Source organism: Tupaia chinensis, unplaced genomic scaffold, assembly GCF_000334495.1.
Source record: "Tupaia chinensis unplaced genomic scaffold, TupChi_1.0 Scaffold144138_1, whole genome shotgun sequence".
NCBI classification, from domain to species: Eukaryota; Metazoa; Chordata; class Mammalia; order Scandentia; family Tupaiidae; genus Tupaia; species Tupaia belangeri.
The window spans coordinates 133,775-150,337 of NW_006203993.1; the positions used below are offsets into that span (position 1 = coordinate 133,775).

General features: G+C 43.0%; 1 protein-coding gene across 7 annotated transcripts in view; it reads left to right on the top strand.

Annotated features, from left to right (window-relative positions):
- Positions 1-16,563, top strand: part of NCOA2 (nuclear receptor coactivator 2) — a 214,212-nt gene that overhangs the window by 129,335 nt on the left and 68,314 nt on the right. For all 7 annotated transcript variants that reach the window (XM_006165992.3, XM_027767271.1, XM_006165995.3 and 4 more), the window contains 2 exons: positions 9,090-9,193; positions 14,496-14,673. In XM_006165992.3, coding sequence (XP_006166054.1) covers positions 9,090-9,193; positions 14,496-14,673 — 282 coding nt within the window. The remainder of the gene's footprint in view (positions 1-9,089; positions 9,194-14,495; positions 14,674-16,563) is intronic.

A 16,563-nucleotide genomic window follows, 5' to 3' on the forward strand; every position in this document is an offset into this window, starting at 1 on the left:
AAATGTATTTGAAATAAACAAAAGATCTTTGTAGTTTGGTCTTTTGTTTTGGAGTATCTTTGTTTCTGTCTTCATCTAGTCTAAATCTCACCTTTCACCCTTCTAAACAAGGTACGATTCTTCCATTTCTTTATTCAGATAACTCCTAAAGCCTTAGCTAGCTGAGCCAAATAAAGGGGAGGTTAACTGTACTCTAAATCAGCAGTTTTCATGTTTTATTTTGCCACCCGCCATTGCTGTCGAAGCAGCAAGTAAAGACATGCCATTATCCCGTTGGGGAATGAATGGATGCCTCCTAATAAATGTAATGATACAGACTTGTTGCCTTTTGGTTTATTAACTTGTAGCACTTTTGAAGCTAGGTTCCCAGGGATTTTTTTCAGAGTCTGTGTGGTTTATGTGTGCCTGTTTTTCTTTTTTTTCTTCTCCGGCTTCTCTTTACATTAAAGGTCTTACAGGACTTGAACTGTGAAGCATAGAAATTCAGATTGCTAAAAGAGATTTCATACAAATTTATACTCACAGTTTGCTCTAGGACATCATCTGCTGTCCATTGTACCTAGTGCTGACTTCACTACCGACAGGTAACATGTGAAGTGGGGCACCTAGTAAAAATGTCTGTGGGTGATAGAATGAATGAGAGGGCTCTGAGGAACAAAAGCATTTGTAGCCGGTTACTGCCAGTCTATTCCGGTTATTGTTCTTTCTCTCTCTCTCTCTCTCCAAGTGTAGTACATTAATTTACAAGGTAAGCCTGTACATTGCAAACTTGTGACATGATCGTGGGTTCTGTTTAAGCAGTCATCCCTTACCATTGATGAAAATGAAACCACTCACTGTGTGTTGCTTTCTCCAGAGCACAGAGCGAGAGGGTTTTGTGGGGTGGAGATGGCCTTGAGATTGGTTGATTTTGCTGCTGCTTCATGCCGAAGGGAAATCACGACACGTTAACGAGAAGCTCAATGTCAGAAAGAGAGGGAGGCAACTTGAGGCTGAGGTTCCTCCCACCACTAAAGAAAGTGCAGCTGCATGTTTTTAATATGCACGGCAGGAGATTTCAGCAGCTTGATGATATATAGTGCATTAATGTTGAAAAGATAAACACATTGGAGAGCACAGGAAGGGCCTTGTGTTTTTATGTTAGCAGAATGGTTCCTAATGAATAAGAATGTGCTGCTGGCTTCACAGAGCCATATGGCAGCTTTGCTAATTTTAGTTGGGTGCAGATGCATAATTCTCTCGTTTACCTTCTAGAACCTTTGTGATGGTACATAACTTTTCCTGTAATATTTAATCTATAGTGCCTGGGCAGAAACTGCCTGTCAGGGTTTCAATGGCTTCTTCACTCTGCATGCATTTCAACGGCTGCTGGGCTTGAGAGTCACTTCACCTGAAACCATCCAGTTCCTAAGTGCCAGAAAAGAAGGCAATTGTGGATGTTTTCCCATTACAGTCTTAAAATTTGTTGTGGAGGTAATTAGACTTGTGTTTGACGTCAGTCTACTGAAAAATTGATAGATTTCGGGGTAAACGAGTTTACTCATTTTGAAGTAAAGGAATCCTAAAATCTGCACAGAGTATCAGGTTCCATTTTAGTTCAAGATTCTACTGCTTTCAACTATCCAGCTGCAGTGAAAGTAACTGTCCTCACGTCCACTTGGCTTTACATGTCAGGGATGTCTAAACATATGCAGCTAAAATGTCTCTGTTCATGATTAAGCACCCTCTGATTGTCTTTTAGTTCATGCATTTTTATAGAGCAACAGATAGGACACTTCAAAAAGTGTCTGGAAAGGGGACCAACAGTTAGCATAATGGCTATGTCGCTGGACTCCCACGTAGTCGACTGCGGTTCGCGTCCCGGACCCAGTGGCTTAAAACTCACGCCGGGCGCATGTGCGTGCGTTCCCAAGATCCCGAGAGGAGAATGGAGGAGAAGGGATTGCAGCGTGACCATCCCCCCCGGGGGGTGATTTCTCGCTTTCTGTGTCTATGTCTCTCTCTGTCTGTCTGGCGAGCGCACGTGCCCTATAGCAAAAACCTCTCCAAAAAAAAAAAACAAACGTGTCTGGAAAAATGAAATTAACATACAAGCTCATTTTGGCACAAAAATGGTTTAAGTCCATGCACAGGTTTTTTTCATGCCTTCCCATGAACTTTTTGAAGACTTGTCATATTTGTGTGCCTTCTGACTTGTTGAAAAATAGACTGATTTCCACAGCATCTTCAGGGGTCCAAGAAAAGAACATTGTATGATGGCAACACTACCTCGCCCCTACAGTGGGCAGGCGTTAGGCAGTTCTCAGGTTGCTAAGTGGTCATCGGTGCCCCTGGTGCTGCTGGAGTCAGGACAGTTACCTGGTTGTCCCTTGAGCCGTGACTGCCTCCCCTGTAGAGACAGGACTCTAATCTGGTGGAGTTTTCTGGACAGGCTCTTTGAGTTTATGTTGTTAGTCCAGTTGCCTAAAACAAATAGACAACCCCCCCCCTCCAACATATTATGAGATTTAATAATGCACCAAAAGTCAACACACAGTGCTTTAAAAAACTTTGTTAACTGCTTTAAGAAAAAAAAATTCATAATTTTAAAATATCAAATTATGCTTTTTAAAAAGATAACTTAATTTTTGCTAGATCACTTTCTGATTTGTTACTGTTCTTACCAGAAAACTGGAATTTTCATTTCAAACTATGCTTATATGTGCCAGTGACAAAAAGCAACTTAATACAGCTACTTCAGAAAACCTGTTTTTCTTGTATTTTTTAATCAATTATATTTCTAGCAATCATATGCTTCCCTCTTCACCTTCCCTTTTGTTCTGAGAAAAAGCACGAATAATAATTACTTATGAAAGAAAAACATATGGAATATAATATTAATGATTTGCCCCTAGTTTGTGTTATGACTCATTTTAACATGGTCCCTGAAGAGATGAGATTTTGTTCTTTGCTTTGAAACTGGAAATCTAATTAATTGGTATTGGATTTCTCCAGTGCAGACAAGCGAAGGAGGGGACTGGGTGCGATTACTCTCCAAGGGCCACCAGGAGGAAAAGGACAGTCAGAAAAAGAATTCAGAGGCCTCTTCAGACATATCTCTTGGTCAGGGAGGGTCTTACTTTTGTAACACTGTGCTATTAAAAAGATCATAACAGTTTTTTTTTTTCTTTTTTAAGTGTTATGGGAGGGAGGGGGAATACTATAGAATTATTACTTCCGTTGTTATTATCTTAGATTGTGTTCTTTATCTAAGAAGAATAACTAATACTAATATTGTAAGTGTAGCTGGAAGAAATGAAGTCAAGGCATAGGGGAGAGATCTTTTCCTAAGCTCCAAAAAATTTTTTTGCCATCTCTTTGTACGATGGAAGCGTTCCTTCTGTAGATTTCATAAGGTTTGGATCACGTGAATCTCAGGGATGTACCAGAAATATTTTTATAACAATATATTTTTAGGGTTAATGGATGCAAAACATAGAAGAGTAAATATAGTTTGTGACCGCTGAAAAAACTGCCTAATTTAAAAATATTAAGTAGTGTGTTTTAGTATAGTCATGCTATACTTACAGAAGTGCAAATATATCTAAGGATTTAAGTGTATTTATATCTGCTTCATAAAAATAGCATGCTTATTACTGAAATGCTCTTTCAAGATACCAGTATATGTCCGACTGACATAATAATGTATCTCAAAGGAGTCGTTTTCTTCTTCTTTGCCCTCCCTTCCTCCTCTTCCAACTTCTATGTAATTTCAAGGCTCAACTGAACATTGAATAGAGGTGGTAATTACTTCATGAAAGTACCCAAATAACATAAATTCAGGGTCAATTTAATTTAGACTACAATTGCATTGGTAAAGTCATATTTCTGGGTGTTTTCCATCAGTTCATATTATTGGGGTTTTTTTCTCTTTCATATTTAGAAATGGTCAAAGCCCAGATTCAGTACAGAATTGGAGAGTAGATGCCAAATTAGCAAGGAATAAGCTATATTCCAAACATTTTTGTGAAGACAGGAATCAAAAAGTCCTGCCTTCTTGACTGTTTCTCATTTACCTTATGAGTAAAAAAATAGTTTCCATTCTCTCAGTATTTATCAATAACACTTGTGTAAATATTGCAACATTTTTATAAGTTCTCTTGCAACTAATTAATAGACTTGTGGAGTTTTTTTTTTTTTTAAGATCACTTGAATTTTTACTGATTATGATTTTTTTTTTAGTTTATCAGAGAGAGACAGAGAGAAAGGGAAAGTGAGAAAGCAAGCTGCCAGAGCTGGGAATCGAACCACAGTCAGTCATGTGGAGTTCAGCATCTTAACCACCATGCTACATGCCAGCCTCCAGAATTTTCTTTCAAAACACATGTTCCACTAATTTCCAAGTGAGCTCGTGAACACTTTTGTAGTTTTCATTTTCTGTTGGAGTGCTAGTGCACCAGCCTACATAGACACACTTCCCATGTTCCTTAGCGTTGGTTTTCAAGGCCGGCTGGGAATGACGAGTGGCCCAATCCCCCCTTCCACCTCCTCCTCCCACCCCATCTCCTATTGCCATCCATTTGCATATTCCACGGAATCTATCTCGTTTATAGGGCATGTGAAGTAGTTTCAGCTATGTCCAGTTTTCCCTCTTTGAACTTAGAGTGGGTTCCTTGCAGCGTTGCCCTGTGCTGTCCTCCATTGGTCCTGTTGTAGCTGTTCCCTCCCGGCTTCAGTGTGCTTGTGTGCGCGTGCATGCGTGCACAGCAGCCAAGAGCAAGCACCTCTTCACGCCCACTGCCTGCGGAGCACCAGCCACAGGCGCTGGCTGTGACCCTGAGCCAGCCATGCCACCATTCCATTTCCACCTGTGCGCTCAGAGTGGCCACTCATTCTCCTACCAGTGTTAGCTGCTGCTCTTTTCCTTTCTAAGGATTTATCGGTTGAATATTATAAAGAGAAAACATAGCACATTTTGCTTTTCAAAATAATTTTTCAGGGTGGGTGATCATTTTTATGCAAGCTTTTCAGTAGTGCCTCAAACATGTGTTTGTCAGATTTAAATCATCTCATAATTTAATTCTTACCCCCAAACGATATCTGATCTTACATTTCTAAAAATAAAATACTTTGCAGACCTGGTCCTGATTCAACATATCTTTAGAAAAAAAGCCCAAAATGGGACTAGCAGTTGGTGTAATAGTTATGTCACTGGACTCCCATGTGGTTGACCGCAGTTCGAGTCCTGGGCCCAGGGACTTAAACTCATGCTGGATGCATGTACGTGTATGCCCAAGATCCCGAGTGGAGAATGGAAGAGAAGGGATTGCGGTGTGACCATCCCCCTGGGGGATGATTTCTCTTGCTTTCTGTCTCTCTGGTGAGTGCATGTGCCCTCTAGCAAAAACCTCTCAAGAAAAAAAAAAGAAAAGAAAAAAGCCCCAAATGCTTTGCCTGAGCATGCTACTAGAAGTACCCAGGCATGAGGGCTTGGTGTTTAAGAACCTGTGCCTGATTGATTACCTTATCTCAGCAAAGGTTTTGGGCCAGCCAGAGGCATAGTGGTTAAGGCAACTGGATTCCACATGGCTGTCCATGCCACTCAAGTCCGGATCCAGTGGCTTGAAAAACATGCTGGGCATGTGTGTGTGTGTATACATGCCTAAAATCCTGAGAGGAGAAAGGATTTTGGCATGGCCATTTCCCCCAGGGGATGCTTTCTTTCTGTCTGTCTCTCTTTGGTGAGTGCATGCACCCTATAGCAAATATTAGAAAAAAAAAAAACAAGTTTTTTAAATTTCTCAAAATATTGGATAGACATAGGAAAATAATCAGATTCTCAAAATATAACCATTTCACAAGTTCTGGTGATTGTTTCTCACAGACTTGGAAATGAGTTATTATCACAAACATCATTATTTAGTCTTTATTTTGTCCTAAAATGCAGCATTATAGCAGCACCACAGAAAACACTAATTCACTACTATTGTGATACCAGAACTCAGAGGCCCGATAGCCTTGGGATCCGTGAGGGGTACAGAGCTGCTTCACTCTCGCCACCTTCTCTTGAGTCCACTTGCTCCTATGCTTCCGAGCACAGGTGCCAGTGGTGGGTCTAGCCTATCAGTCAGCTTCCAAATTCTTAGTGAACACCTGCTCTGAAACAGGGACAGTGGTAGCTGTTTGGAACCCAGCACAGTCCCTTTTGTGAAACTTCGCCTCTGCTGGGGACGGCATCCTACTTCATGGACCGCAATTTGCAGCACAACAGGTAGAGCACCTGATAGCCTCCTAGGGTGGTGAATCAGCGTCTCCGCAAAGACAGCCTCTTCAGTCCGTACTGTCCCCATTGCAAATGCTGGTCTAGCCCTCTCAGCCAGTCTTCTGCCTTCATCATTCCAGTTTGAGAATCAGTGCTGCTACCGAAAGATGTCACTGCTGAGAGAAGGTTAGCCCTGAGACTAGCTAGGAGGCAGGAGAGAGGCTGCAGATAATTGTTTCTGTGGGTGTCCCCACATGGCTTCTCCAGGTGACTGCCATGTCAGTAAGATGACAAATTAATAAGAATGCAGTAGGACCTCGTAAATGTATCACCTCTATCAGTCCGACAGACAGATAGGCACCCCCAACAGAGCTCTGACGTTGCGATCTACTCCCAGCCTTTAGCCAGCCCAGATCATGGGCAGGTACGGGCTCAGCTTACTCAGGGAGGTCCCGGACTTGAACCAGGAACCCTCCCCTCCCGTGTGGGATTCCCTCACAGACCAACACATTTTACTACCAAGTCACCATCAACCCCCAAAGATGTAGTAAAAATGAAACTCAGGGGTCCTTGGGCATGAAGCGTACTGGGGCTTTCATGGGGGTGTGGGGTGTTACGAGAGGTACATGAGCCCTGTCCACATCTAAGGAAGCTCCACAGGGAGCCTTATAGATGGTGGGACCCAGGGAAAATCCACAGCTCCTACAGCAAAACATTCTCTGCAAGTTAGATGAAGCAGCAGGTGACAGTGTAAGTTCTGTCCCTGCTCTAGTGGGTAGAAAAGTGAGCAGAACGTGAAGAGAAGTCTGCAGTCTTGCAGAGTGGGCTGGCAAAACACGGACACCCCAGGTACATTCATTGTGAGCCTATTTGTCAGTGCAAACGGTTTTAGGAAAATGGAGGAGGGGGTCATATTCAGTAATTGGCTGAGTCAGGCCTGTGGCTGCAGAGCCTGAAATACCCTGACTCCTAAGGACTGACGGAGGAATTGAGATGAGGCCGAGCCTGCAGATAGAACAACTGTTAAGGGGACCTAGCCGTGAAGAACTATCAATAGAAGGCAGCAAAAGAGAAAAAGAAAAAAAGAAATGAAATGAAGCGAAGGCTGACACCTCTACACGGCGTTCCATTATGAAGGCTGTCAGGCCAGTCGTGTCTCTGTTTATGGTGGTCACAGTGTTACAGATCTAAAGAGGCTGATCCAGGAATGTAGACGACTAGTTGAAAAAGCAGATACAGTCCGCTTATAAGACACCCTGCAGAAATTTCCCGCATTTGGAACTCAGTAAGGGAGAAGTAATAAATACAAATATGCCAGGAGTTAAGCTACATTTGCGAACTCTTTCATGATTTTTAAGGTGTGTTTACATATCCCTTTTACTTTTCTTTATTCTTTTTTTTTAATAGAAGGAGAGGAAGTGTGAGGGGTGGGGCCGGGAGAGTATTTTTGATGGGCGCAATGTGCTGCAGTTCCCCTACCCCAGCTTCCTTCCCATTTAGCTAGAAGTAGAAGCACGTGCCACGTGCCCAGCCTGTTAGGAAGAGAACCCAGGCCGCCCACGCAGCCCCAGCCTCGTGCAGAGGCACCCCACCACTGTGTCACAGAGGCTGCATTTCATCCATTTACTCTTGACACAGTTCCTGATGCACTGAGGCAGGAAAGGAAACCCAGGACTTCAGAAGTTGCAGTTACTCGCTCTGAGTCATACTGGCAGAAAGCGGCTGACTCCGAAGTCAGGCCACACGGGCCATCCCTTCCCACTGGTAAATACACATCACGGAAGTGCTCCATCTTGGGCGTGCATAATCCCCAATTTTTTTTCTAGGCTTTATGGATTTTCAGAACACTGGATAAAATCTTTTTATACCAAAAAAAAAGTTTACCAAGGTCATGAAAACAGGTTGATTCTGAGTGCTAAATTGATTTACAGTTTTCTTTTTGCATTTAATTACAATGATAACATGCAGTGTAAACAAGGATATAATTTATTCAGGTGCAAATAATTGGCACATTGTTTTGTGCTGTTTTTCAGCAAGTTGATGATATGTATCTGTTGTGCTTTAAACTTTTTTTGGTGTTCTTAAAATAACTCATTTACACATATATTGATAAATATGCGTCTCCTCTCCTGTGAGCTTTTTCACACAGTAATCTCAGGCTAGGAAGGAATGTCTTCTGGGCCATGTGGGCCTAAGGGGTGCCTTGTACTTGTCAGTCCTAAGCTTCTGTCATGCACCTCAGCGCAGCCACCCACGTTCTCTGGGTGCCCGATGGGGGAAGCCTTTCGCTCTGCCGTACATCATTAAGCACCTTGAACAAGTCAGGAACCAAGTTTTTCTGGTCACTATAAATGCAAACATGGACAGAAGTGGAACAGCAAGAGCCAAGGCAGACATGGAGTCCCATGGGAGCAGACACAGCAAGTTAGGATTCCCTTGATTTCCGCTTGAGCGGCTCTGATTATGCTGCTTAATCCTGAACAGCAGACCTTCTTATATCTTCGTTTGGCGAATCTCTTGAGAAGAAACTAATTGTGCCACAGTATATGGCAGTTTTGTAATCTAGAAAAAATACCTGTCGGGGCCTAGCATGAAACCTCTAAACTCATTTTCTTAGCAGCCTGAGCAGGGATCTGAGCCACAAGTTCTGGAGGTGAAAAGTTAATGCTCTGGCTCCTGCTGCTAGCAGTTTCTCCCGTTTAGAGGCACTGGGGATGTTCTCTCTTCTATAGCCACATCTGATTCCACTAGAGATTTTTTTCTTTAAATCATTACAATAAAAATGTTTTTGTGTCACTCTGTCCTTGGAATAGCACTGTCACTAAATCCTCTCTCACGTTCATTGCAGAAAAAGCAGCAGCTGCCAACATAGACGAAGTGCAGAAGTCGGATGTGTCATCCACAGGGCAGGGTGTCATCGACAAGGATGCGCTGGGGCCCATGATGCTTGAGGTAGCGTACCACATTCTGGTTCTGTCGTTAAAATGCTGCTGAAATACGCATGATGACGTTTCATTTCAGGTAAAATACAGTTTAAGGAGAAGCCATGCTAGTGCCACGGACCTCTTGAGCTTACTAAGGTTCATGTATCTCTGGGGTAGCTCCTGTTTTCTGCACATGTATGTTGGAAATGAACATAGAATTAAATGAACAAGATTAGAAGATACATTGACAAGTTGAGCATTCATTTTTGAAAACCGTATTCATGAGTCCTATTATGTTCTGAGATGATCCAGTCAGTAGCATGGTGGTTAAGATGACTGAATCCCACACGACTAGCAGGGGTTGAAGTCCCAGACTAGGCAGCTTTAAAAATATGCCAGGCATGTATGCATGTGGGCCGAAAATCCTGAAAGGAGTGAGAAATGCAGAAGGGATTGCAATGTGAACATCTCCTGTGTGGGATGCTTTCTTACTTTCTCTCTCTTTGTCTCCCTCTGGCAAACTTACATACTGTCTCTGGCGAATTTAAAGAGAAAGGGATTTATTTTTGTTTGAAATGTTCCCCTGGGTCAACTGGTGGCATGGTGGTTAAAATGGCTGTATTCCACATGGCTGATTTTGCAGTTCCAGTGCTGGACCCAGCAGCTTGACAAACATGCCAGACGTGCATGCGTGCCTGCAATCTGAGAGGAGACAAGAAGAGGTTGCAGCGTGCCCATGCCCCCTGAGGAATGATTTCTCACTTTTTTTCTCTCCCCCTCTCTCTGGCAAGCACATGTCATATAGCAAAAAAAAAAAAGTGTTCCTTAAATTTGTAAGGTTTATAGATGCCATGTACGTGTGCACATATATTCATAGGTTCAAACTCGCAAACCAGTAAGGAGGTTTATAGTTTTTATTTATGCTGCTTCAAACTAGCTTATTTTGCTCATAAAGATGAAAAATTAATAATCAGAAGGAACTTTTAAGATAAGCCTATATGGCATAGTTGTCCTTTTTAATTTTAGGACCACCTCCTATCTAGAATTTGTAGAGTTCAATTTTCTGGTTTTATTAACTAGGACTAAACATCAAGTGCTTTGCTGTACCTGTTCTAAAATTAAAATTCAAGATGTAGGCTATGTTAAGATGAGAAAAAAAAATGTCAGTGAATATATAACAAGAAACAGGAACCCTGGGACATAAATTATGTCAGTGCTCAGGATAATTTACTCTGCTTCCGATGGGATGGGGTTGAGAAGTGTGGTGTGGCCAGAAGCATTGCAGCTTCGTGTCGGTCAGGTAGCCTGCTGCGGCAGCGTGCACTGAAAGCAGGCTGCGTAAGACAAAGACAGCCTAGGGCCTCTCAACCTTATCACCCCTTTTATTCAGTGGGTATATAAAGTGGCTCTCATTTTTAGAAAATCCAGTCCTGTGAAATATAATCTATAGTTAAGGATAGGGGAGAGAGAAAAGACTTGAAGATCATCCAATCTAGTCCATGTATTTGGAAATGACAAAATTCATTCACGGGGGTAGGACCTACTGGCCAATAGACTTTAAATGACCCTGTGTTGGCCTTTGCTTATCTGCTTCTGAATAACAGGCTTGAAAACATTCAACCACAATTTCCAGGGAAGAAGCAAAAATACACGTAACCTGATATTTCCATAGTCAACAAGGTGGTCCAGAGAGTACCACTTCCTCCTTGGTTCTTAGAAGCAGATAAAGAAAGCTAAGTAGGGAAGACTACTTCCAGTTAGATGAAAGGAAGTGGATAACTTTCTTTGGAATTAAATCTGAATTACAAACAGAAAATTGATTTGAAAATCTGTTATTAGAATTGGAAATTTTCCATATACCCATGTTTATTCGTTGTATATGGGATGGGGAGGGGGGAGAATTAGAATGGGTGCTCCTGGGAAGACTTTAGAAGCTTGTAAAAAGAAATGTTTGAAGTAACCACAGAGTTATGACTCAAGCCCTTTGAAAAGGGTTTATTAATTGTAGAAATCAGATTGTTAGATGTCAGTGGACCTGGTCTTATAAATAGAACCAACATTTCTTGCCATTTCAAAATATTCCGAGAATTGAGTGCGTTGAACAAATACCTGTGTTAGCCGCACTCTAGTGCTGGATGTGCTGAATCTAGTGGCTTACTCTGTGCATTTAAGTCTCTATCCCTGTTTACATGTCATCATTGAAACAGAGAAAACGTGTTCCCCTAGAGCTGTTCTGAGGCATAGATGCACACTCATGCTTACGTCATAGCATCGTGGTTGCCAGGCAACGAAACCAAATGTCAGCTTTTTTCATCAGAGCATATCATAGCAAGCTTTAAAAGCACATAAACAGTTGTGTGAGATGAAACAATTTCATATTTCAGTCTTATTATGTCACATAAATTAGTCTTTTTACTTGGTACAGCAATAGTAACCAAAATATACTTTTAAAACTAAACTATCGGCAATATAATTATGAAAATTCCTCTTGACTGTCTGTCAGAAGTGGTGAATTTAAAAGGAACGCTTAGGAAATAACTAATAAACTTAATAATTTCCTGTCCCCTCACCTGGTACACACACTCACCCACTCTTCTCAAGGCTTAGTACCAACCTGTTATGGAAGGCCATAAGTAGAGTCTTGCTCTGCCCTGTATATGTTTTTTGTTTTTCGTGTTTTCTTAAGAGATTTTTGCTATAGGGCGCACATGCTCGCTGGAGAGACAAGAGAGAAAGAAAGTGAGAAATCACCCCCAGGAGGAATGCTCCTCACAAAGGCTTCACTCCTTCATTCTCTTTGAGATTTTGGGCATGCACGCACACACACCTGGTGTGAGTTCCAAGCCGCCAGGTCTGAGACTCAAACCATGGTCAGCCATGTAGACGTCCAGTCCCCCAACTACTATGCCACCTGCTGACCCCTGCATATGGTTTATACCATTGAAAAATGTTACAATATTAAAGAAAAACTTAAAATCAAATGGTGTTTTCTTTTTCTTTTTCTTTTTCTTTTTTTTTTTTGGAGAGATTTTCGCTATAGGGCGCTTGTGCTCACCAGACAGACAGAGAGAGACAGAGAGACAGAAAGTGAGAAATCACCCCCCAGGGGGGATGGTCACGCTGCAATCCCTTCTCCTCCATTCTCCTCTCGGGATCTTGGGCACACATGCACATGCGCCTGGCGTGAGTTTTAAGCCACAGGATCCAGGACGCGAACCACGGTCGACTACGTGGGAGTCCAGCGACATAGCTATTACACTAACTGCTGGTTCCCGAGTGTTTTCTTTTTTCACAGATATGTATTTATTTATTATTTATTTATTTGCCATGAGAACATGCACTAGCTGGAGATGGAGTGAGAAAAAGGGGGAAAGTGAGAAAGCACCCCTCCCCGGGGGGATAGCCACTTCTCATTCTTGTCTCCTCCACTCTCTCCTTGGGATTTTGGACATACACGCATATGCGCCTGGCGCGGCTTTTAAGCTATTGGGTCCAGGACTTGAACTCCATGATCAGCCAAGTGGGATCCAGCTGCCTTAACCATCATGCCACCTGTGGGCCCCCAATGATGTTATTGGGTCATCAGAAAAGTCATGATGTTTTTTTTTTGCTATGCAATATTTTTCTGGCCCAGTATATTAAAAAAGAGAGCTTTTGGGAACCAGCAGTTAGCATAATGGCTATGTCGCTGGACTCCCACGGTTCACGTCCCGGACCCGGTGGCTTAAAACTCACGCCGGGCGCGTGTGCGTGCGTGCCCAAGATCCCGAGAGGAGAATGGAGGAGAAGGGATTGGGGCGTGACCATCCCCCCTGGGGGGTGATTTCTTGCTTTCTGTCTCTATGTCTCTCTCTGTCTGGCGAGCGCACGCGCCCTACAGTGAAAATCTCTCCAAAAAAAAAAAAAAAGAGAGCTTTTCACTGGTGCCTTATAGTCACTTCTAATTTGAGAGGCCACTTAATTTTGTCATGGAAGTAGAATGAAAGAATATATTCAAGATAACTCACAAAATAGAAACCAGTTGGATAACAACTGGGAGGAGCAGCTAGGGACAATGTAAATACTTTAGGCCCATCCAACAACCTCTTGTTGCTGGGCTCATTCATGTAGTCTTCAAATAGTACATCTAAATATGAAATAGTAATGAGGCATATAGTGAAAATCCTGAGTGATGTGAACTGGCTAGACCAGATAGCCCTGGCCCTCGGTGTGACTGATCATCAAGCCTTTTCTGGTCCTCATCACTCACGTGACCTATAAACAGAGCTCTAGCGAGCAAGGATCAAAGGGAATTTGGGGAGATGGAGCCACGAGCAACTGCCTGTACCAGCCTTTGCCCTGCCACGTGTGCTCGCCGGGAACACAGCCTGGGGAAAGTTCTGGGCAGAGCACTCCTGGGGAGAAGCATGAGCTCGGGTCAGGGATTTCTGGATTGCAGCGTGACCGATGGTCTCGGGCAGTCACGTAATCACTTTGAGCCTCAGTTTCCTTCTCCATAAGTTGAGAAAGATGAACCATTTGCTCTTTCTAGAGGTGCAATTACTAAAGTGACCAAATGTGTTCAAGACAGAGGAAACCTGTTCAGTGGCCATTGTCATCATCTTTACTTCCTGAAATCCTAGATTCTTCATCTCCTTTCCGAATCTGGATTGGGATGACCACAAAGAATGAGAGATGGACCCATGCCACTATGACTTAGGTAGCTTGGAACCTGCATCTTAATCTGGAGGACATGTCTCAACAACAGACCGTGCCTCATCCGAGGCACCTCCAGACCCTTTCCCATGTACACCAAGCAGTATCAGACCAACCTTTCTACCGAAGTCTGAGGTCGCTTGTGATTTTTTCAGAAGTAGCAACTTTTGGGGAGTTCCTGGCATTTATCCTTAAACTGAGGAAAAGTTACCAGTCCTCCTTGCATCCCAGGAACACTATAGGACAGAATTCCTGTGTGTTGCACTGGTAACATCAGAGTTGTTCTTGGTCTTATGAAGTATACCAGTCTCATTTTGAAATTACAGATAAACACCTGTACACTTCTACTTGACAGTAATTATCTCCTGATTAACTGAGTTAGTGTTTGTCATTTAGATTATGACAAGAAACCCTGGTCTAGGCTCTCTTCCACTTACTGAGATGAAATCATTCTTGTTTCAGTAAGAGGAAATGTGATCATTGTTTCTGAAACTTAGCGTGGCAAGAGAGATCTCTTTCCTGTCCATGTATGAATTACGTGTTTTCCTTAATGGGCTCATTCCCTTCTTGACCACTGCACAGGGTTTTAGGATTTTTAAAATTCTTTCTAATGCAATTTGTGCCTTTTTCTTTAGGCCCTTGATGGGTTCTTCTTCGTGGTGAACTTGGAAGGCAACGTTGTGTTTGTGTCAGAGAATGTGACACAGTATCTAAGGTATAACCAAGAAGAGCTGATGAACAAAAGTGTATATAGCATCCTGCATGTTGGGGACCACAATGAATTTGTCAAAAACCTGCTGCCAAAGTCTATAGGTAAATGACACCCGCTGGGTTCTCCCCAACCCCTGGCTCTCACACACACTGTACATTGCCTTGGATAGAGTGAGTAAAAGACCGTGCACGCTAGCTGGGGGTGAGAGGGACTGAGCGGTTATCTCGAGATGCTTGTATTTTAAGCGTAAACATCACAGGAAAAGGACATCTGCAGAAAAGGACATCTTGAATGAATGATCATTTTGATCCTACTTAAATTGTTGAAAAGTATTTGGAGGGAAAGTCGTCATGGCAAGTGTTTTTATGGAATTCTATTGTTCTGTTTATTTCAGCTTTGCTGGAGGGCTCATGCACTCACTGGAGAGAGAGAGAGAGAGAGAGAGGGCACGTGAAAGAGCAAGTGAGAAAGCACCTCTCCACCACAGTTCCTCCCATCTCTTCCTTTTGGGTTTTTGGCACACACACACACACACACACATGCCTGGCATGTTTTTCAAGCTGCCAGATCCAGGCCTCACCCTGCACCATCAGCTATGTGAGGATCCAAACCACCAGGTTACAGGCTGACCCTGGTTTTATTGGTTTGTTTTTTCTTTGTTTGTTTTTTAGTTTTTACTATAGGGCATATGCACTCACCAGTGAGGGAGCGAGAGAGAGAGAAGGAAAGCGAGAAATCACTCCCCAGGGAGATGGCCATGTTGCATCCCTTCTGCTCTCAGAATTTTGGACACGCATGCTCAACCTGGTGTATCTGAGACTCCAGGGCTCTTACTGTACTGTCGGCCATGTGGGATCCAGCCACCTTGACCTCTGTGCCACCTGCTAACCTCGACCCTATTCTATTTTTATTGTTTTAATAGAAAGGTGACACATTGCCTCCCCCTATGTAATGCTAGACAACTTAGTTTTGTCCGTTTTCCATGACCAGCTGAAAAGTAGGTCAGCCTCGCCGGGGCAGCAGCCACTGGTTAACGCTGCTTTGCAGCTGGCTGAGGCTTTATGGTACTTTTTAAGTCCTGGCCCACCCTGCGATGCTGGGCATGGGAGCACGCTCCTGTGGTTCTAACCACTTCAGGAGGTTGAGGCAAGAGGTTCAAGATACAAGTGAGACCCTGTTTTGCTTTGTATTTCTTAAAAAATGGAGAGGTCATCAGAAGTTTGAGATTCAGCTCATTTGGAGTCCTACATGCGGGAAGGGCAGTGTGTGTGTGCACGCGTGCGCACATGCACCCTGAAAATACAGTGTTAGGGAGCATGTGGCACATAGAGGTCTGAGTGCTCTCGGTCCGCAGCCCTGAGGGGGCCTTTGCTCTCCCAGTCTCCTCACTGGTTCTGTAGGTGCGGCCTGCTTAGCCCATGCCCCATCTCAGATGTGCTGGCTTCATCTTCCTTAGGAGATGCCGGCCACGAGTGTCCATGATGACTAAGGGCCACTTTCTAAAGTGATTCACAGCCTAGGACTTCCTTGGTTGCTGCTCCAGAGAACGCTGTTCCCACTTCTAAGTGGTTCTTTTTTAACATTCTCACTTCAGCTGATGATGCTGAGAACATCTTCACGGGAAGAAAGTGCATATTTTAGTACAGAATAAGGTCAAGTCCGGTGTTGGAAAGTATTTCTGTTCTTTTTCTTAAACCTGTTTATATTAGCTGGCCTTACTGTTAGCACAGTAAATAGAAGGTCATGTTCTGATTCCATTAGGGCCAGCTTTGCCTTGGTGTGGTACAGACACTTGTGTGGGACTCCATTACTATGTTCTCTCGTGAGTGAATAAGAAAATGGATTTCTTATTTCAAGTAATGAATATTTTCAAATCTCTTCAGTAATTTTATGACTTCCTCAAAGGACCATTACTTATTAATTCACTATTATTAATTCACCTATCTACAGAGCACTTTACCTTACTTTATATTATACTTTTTTAAAAAGGT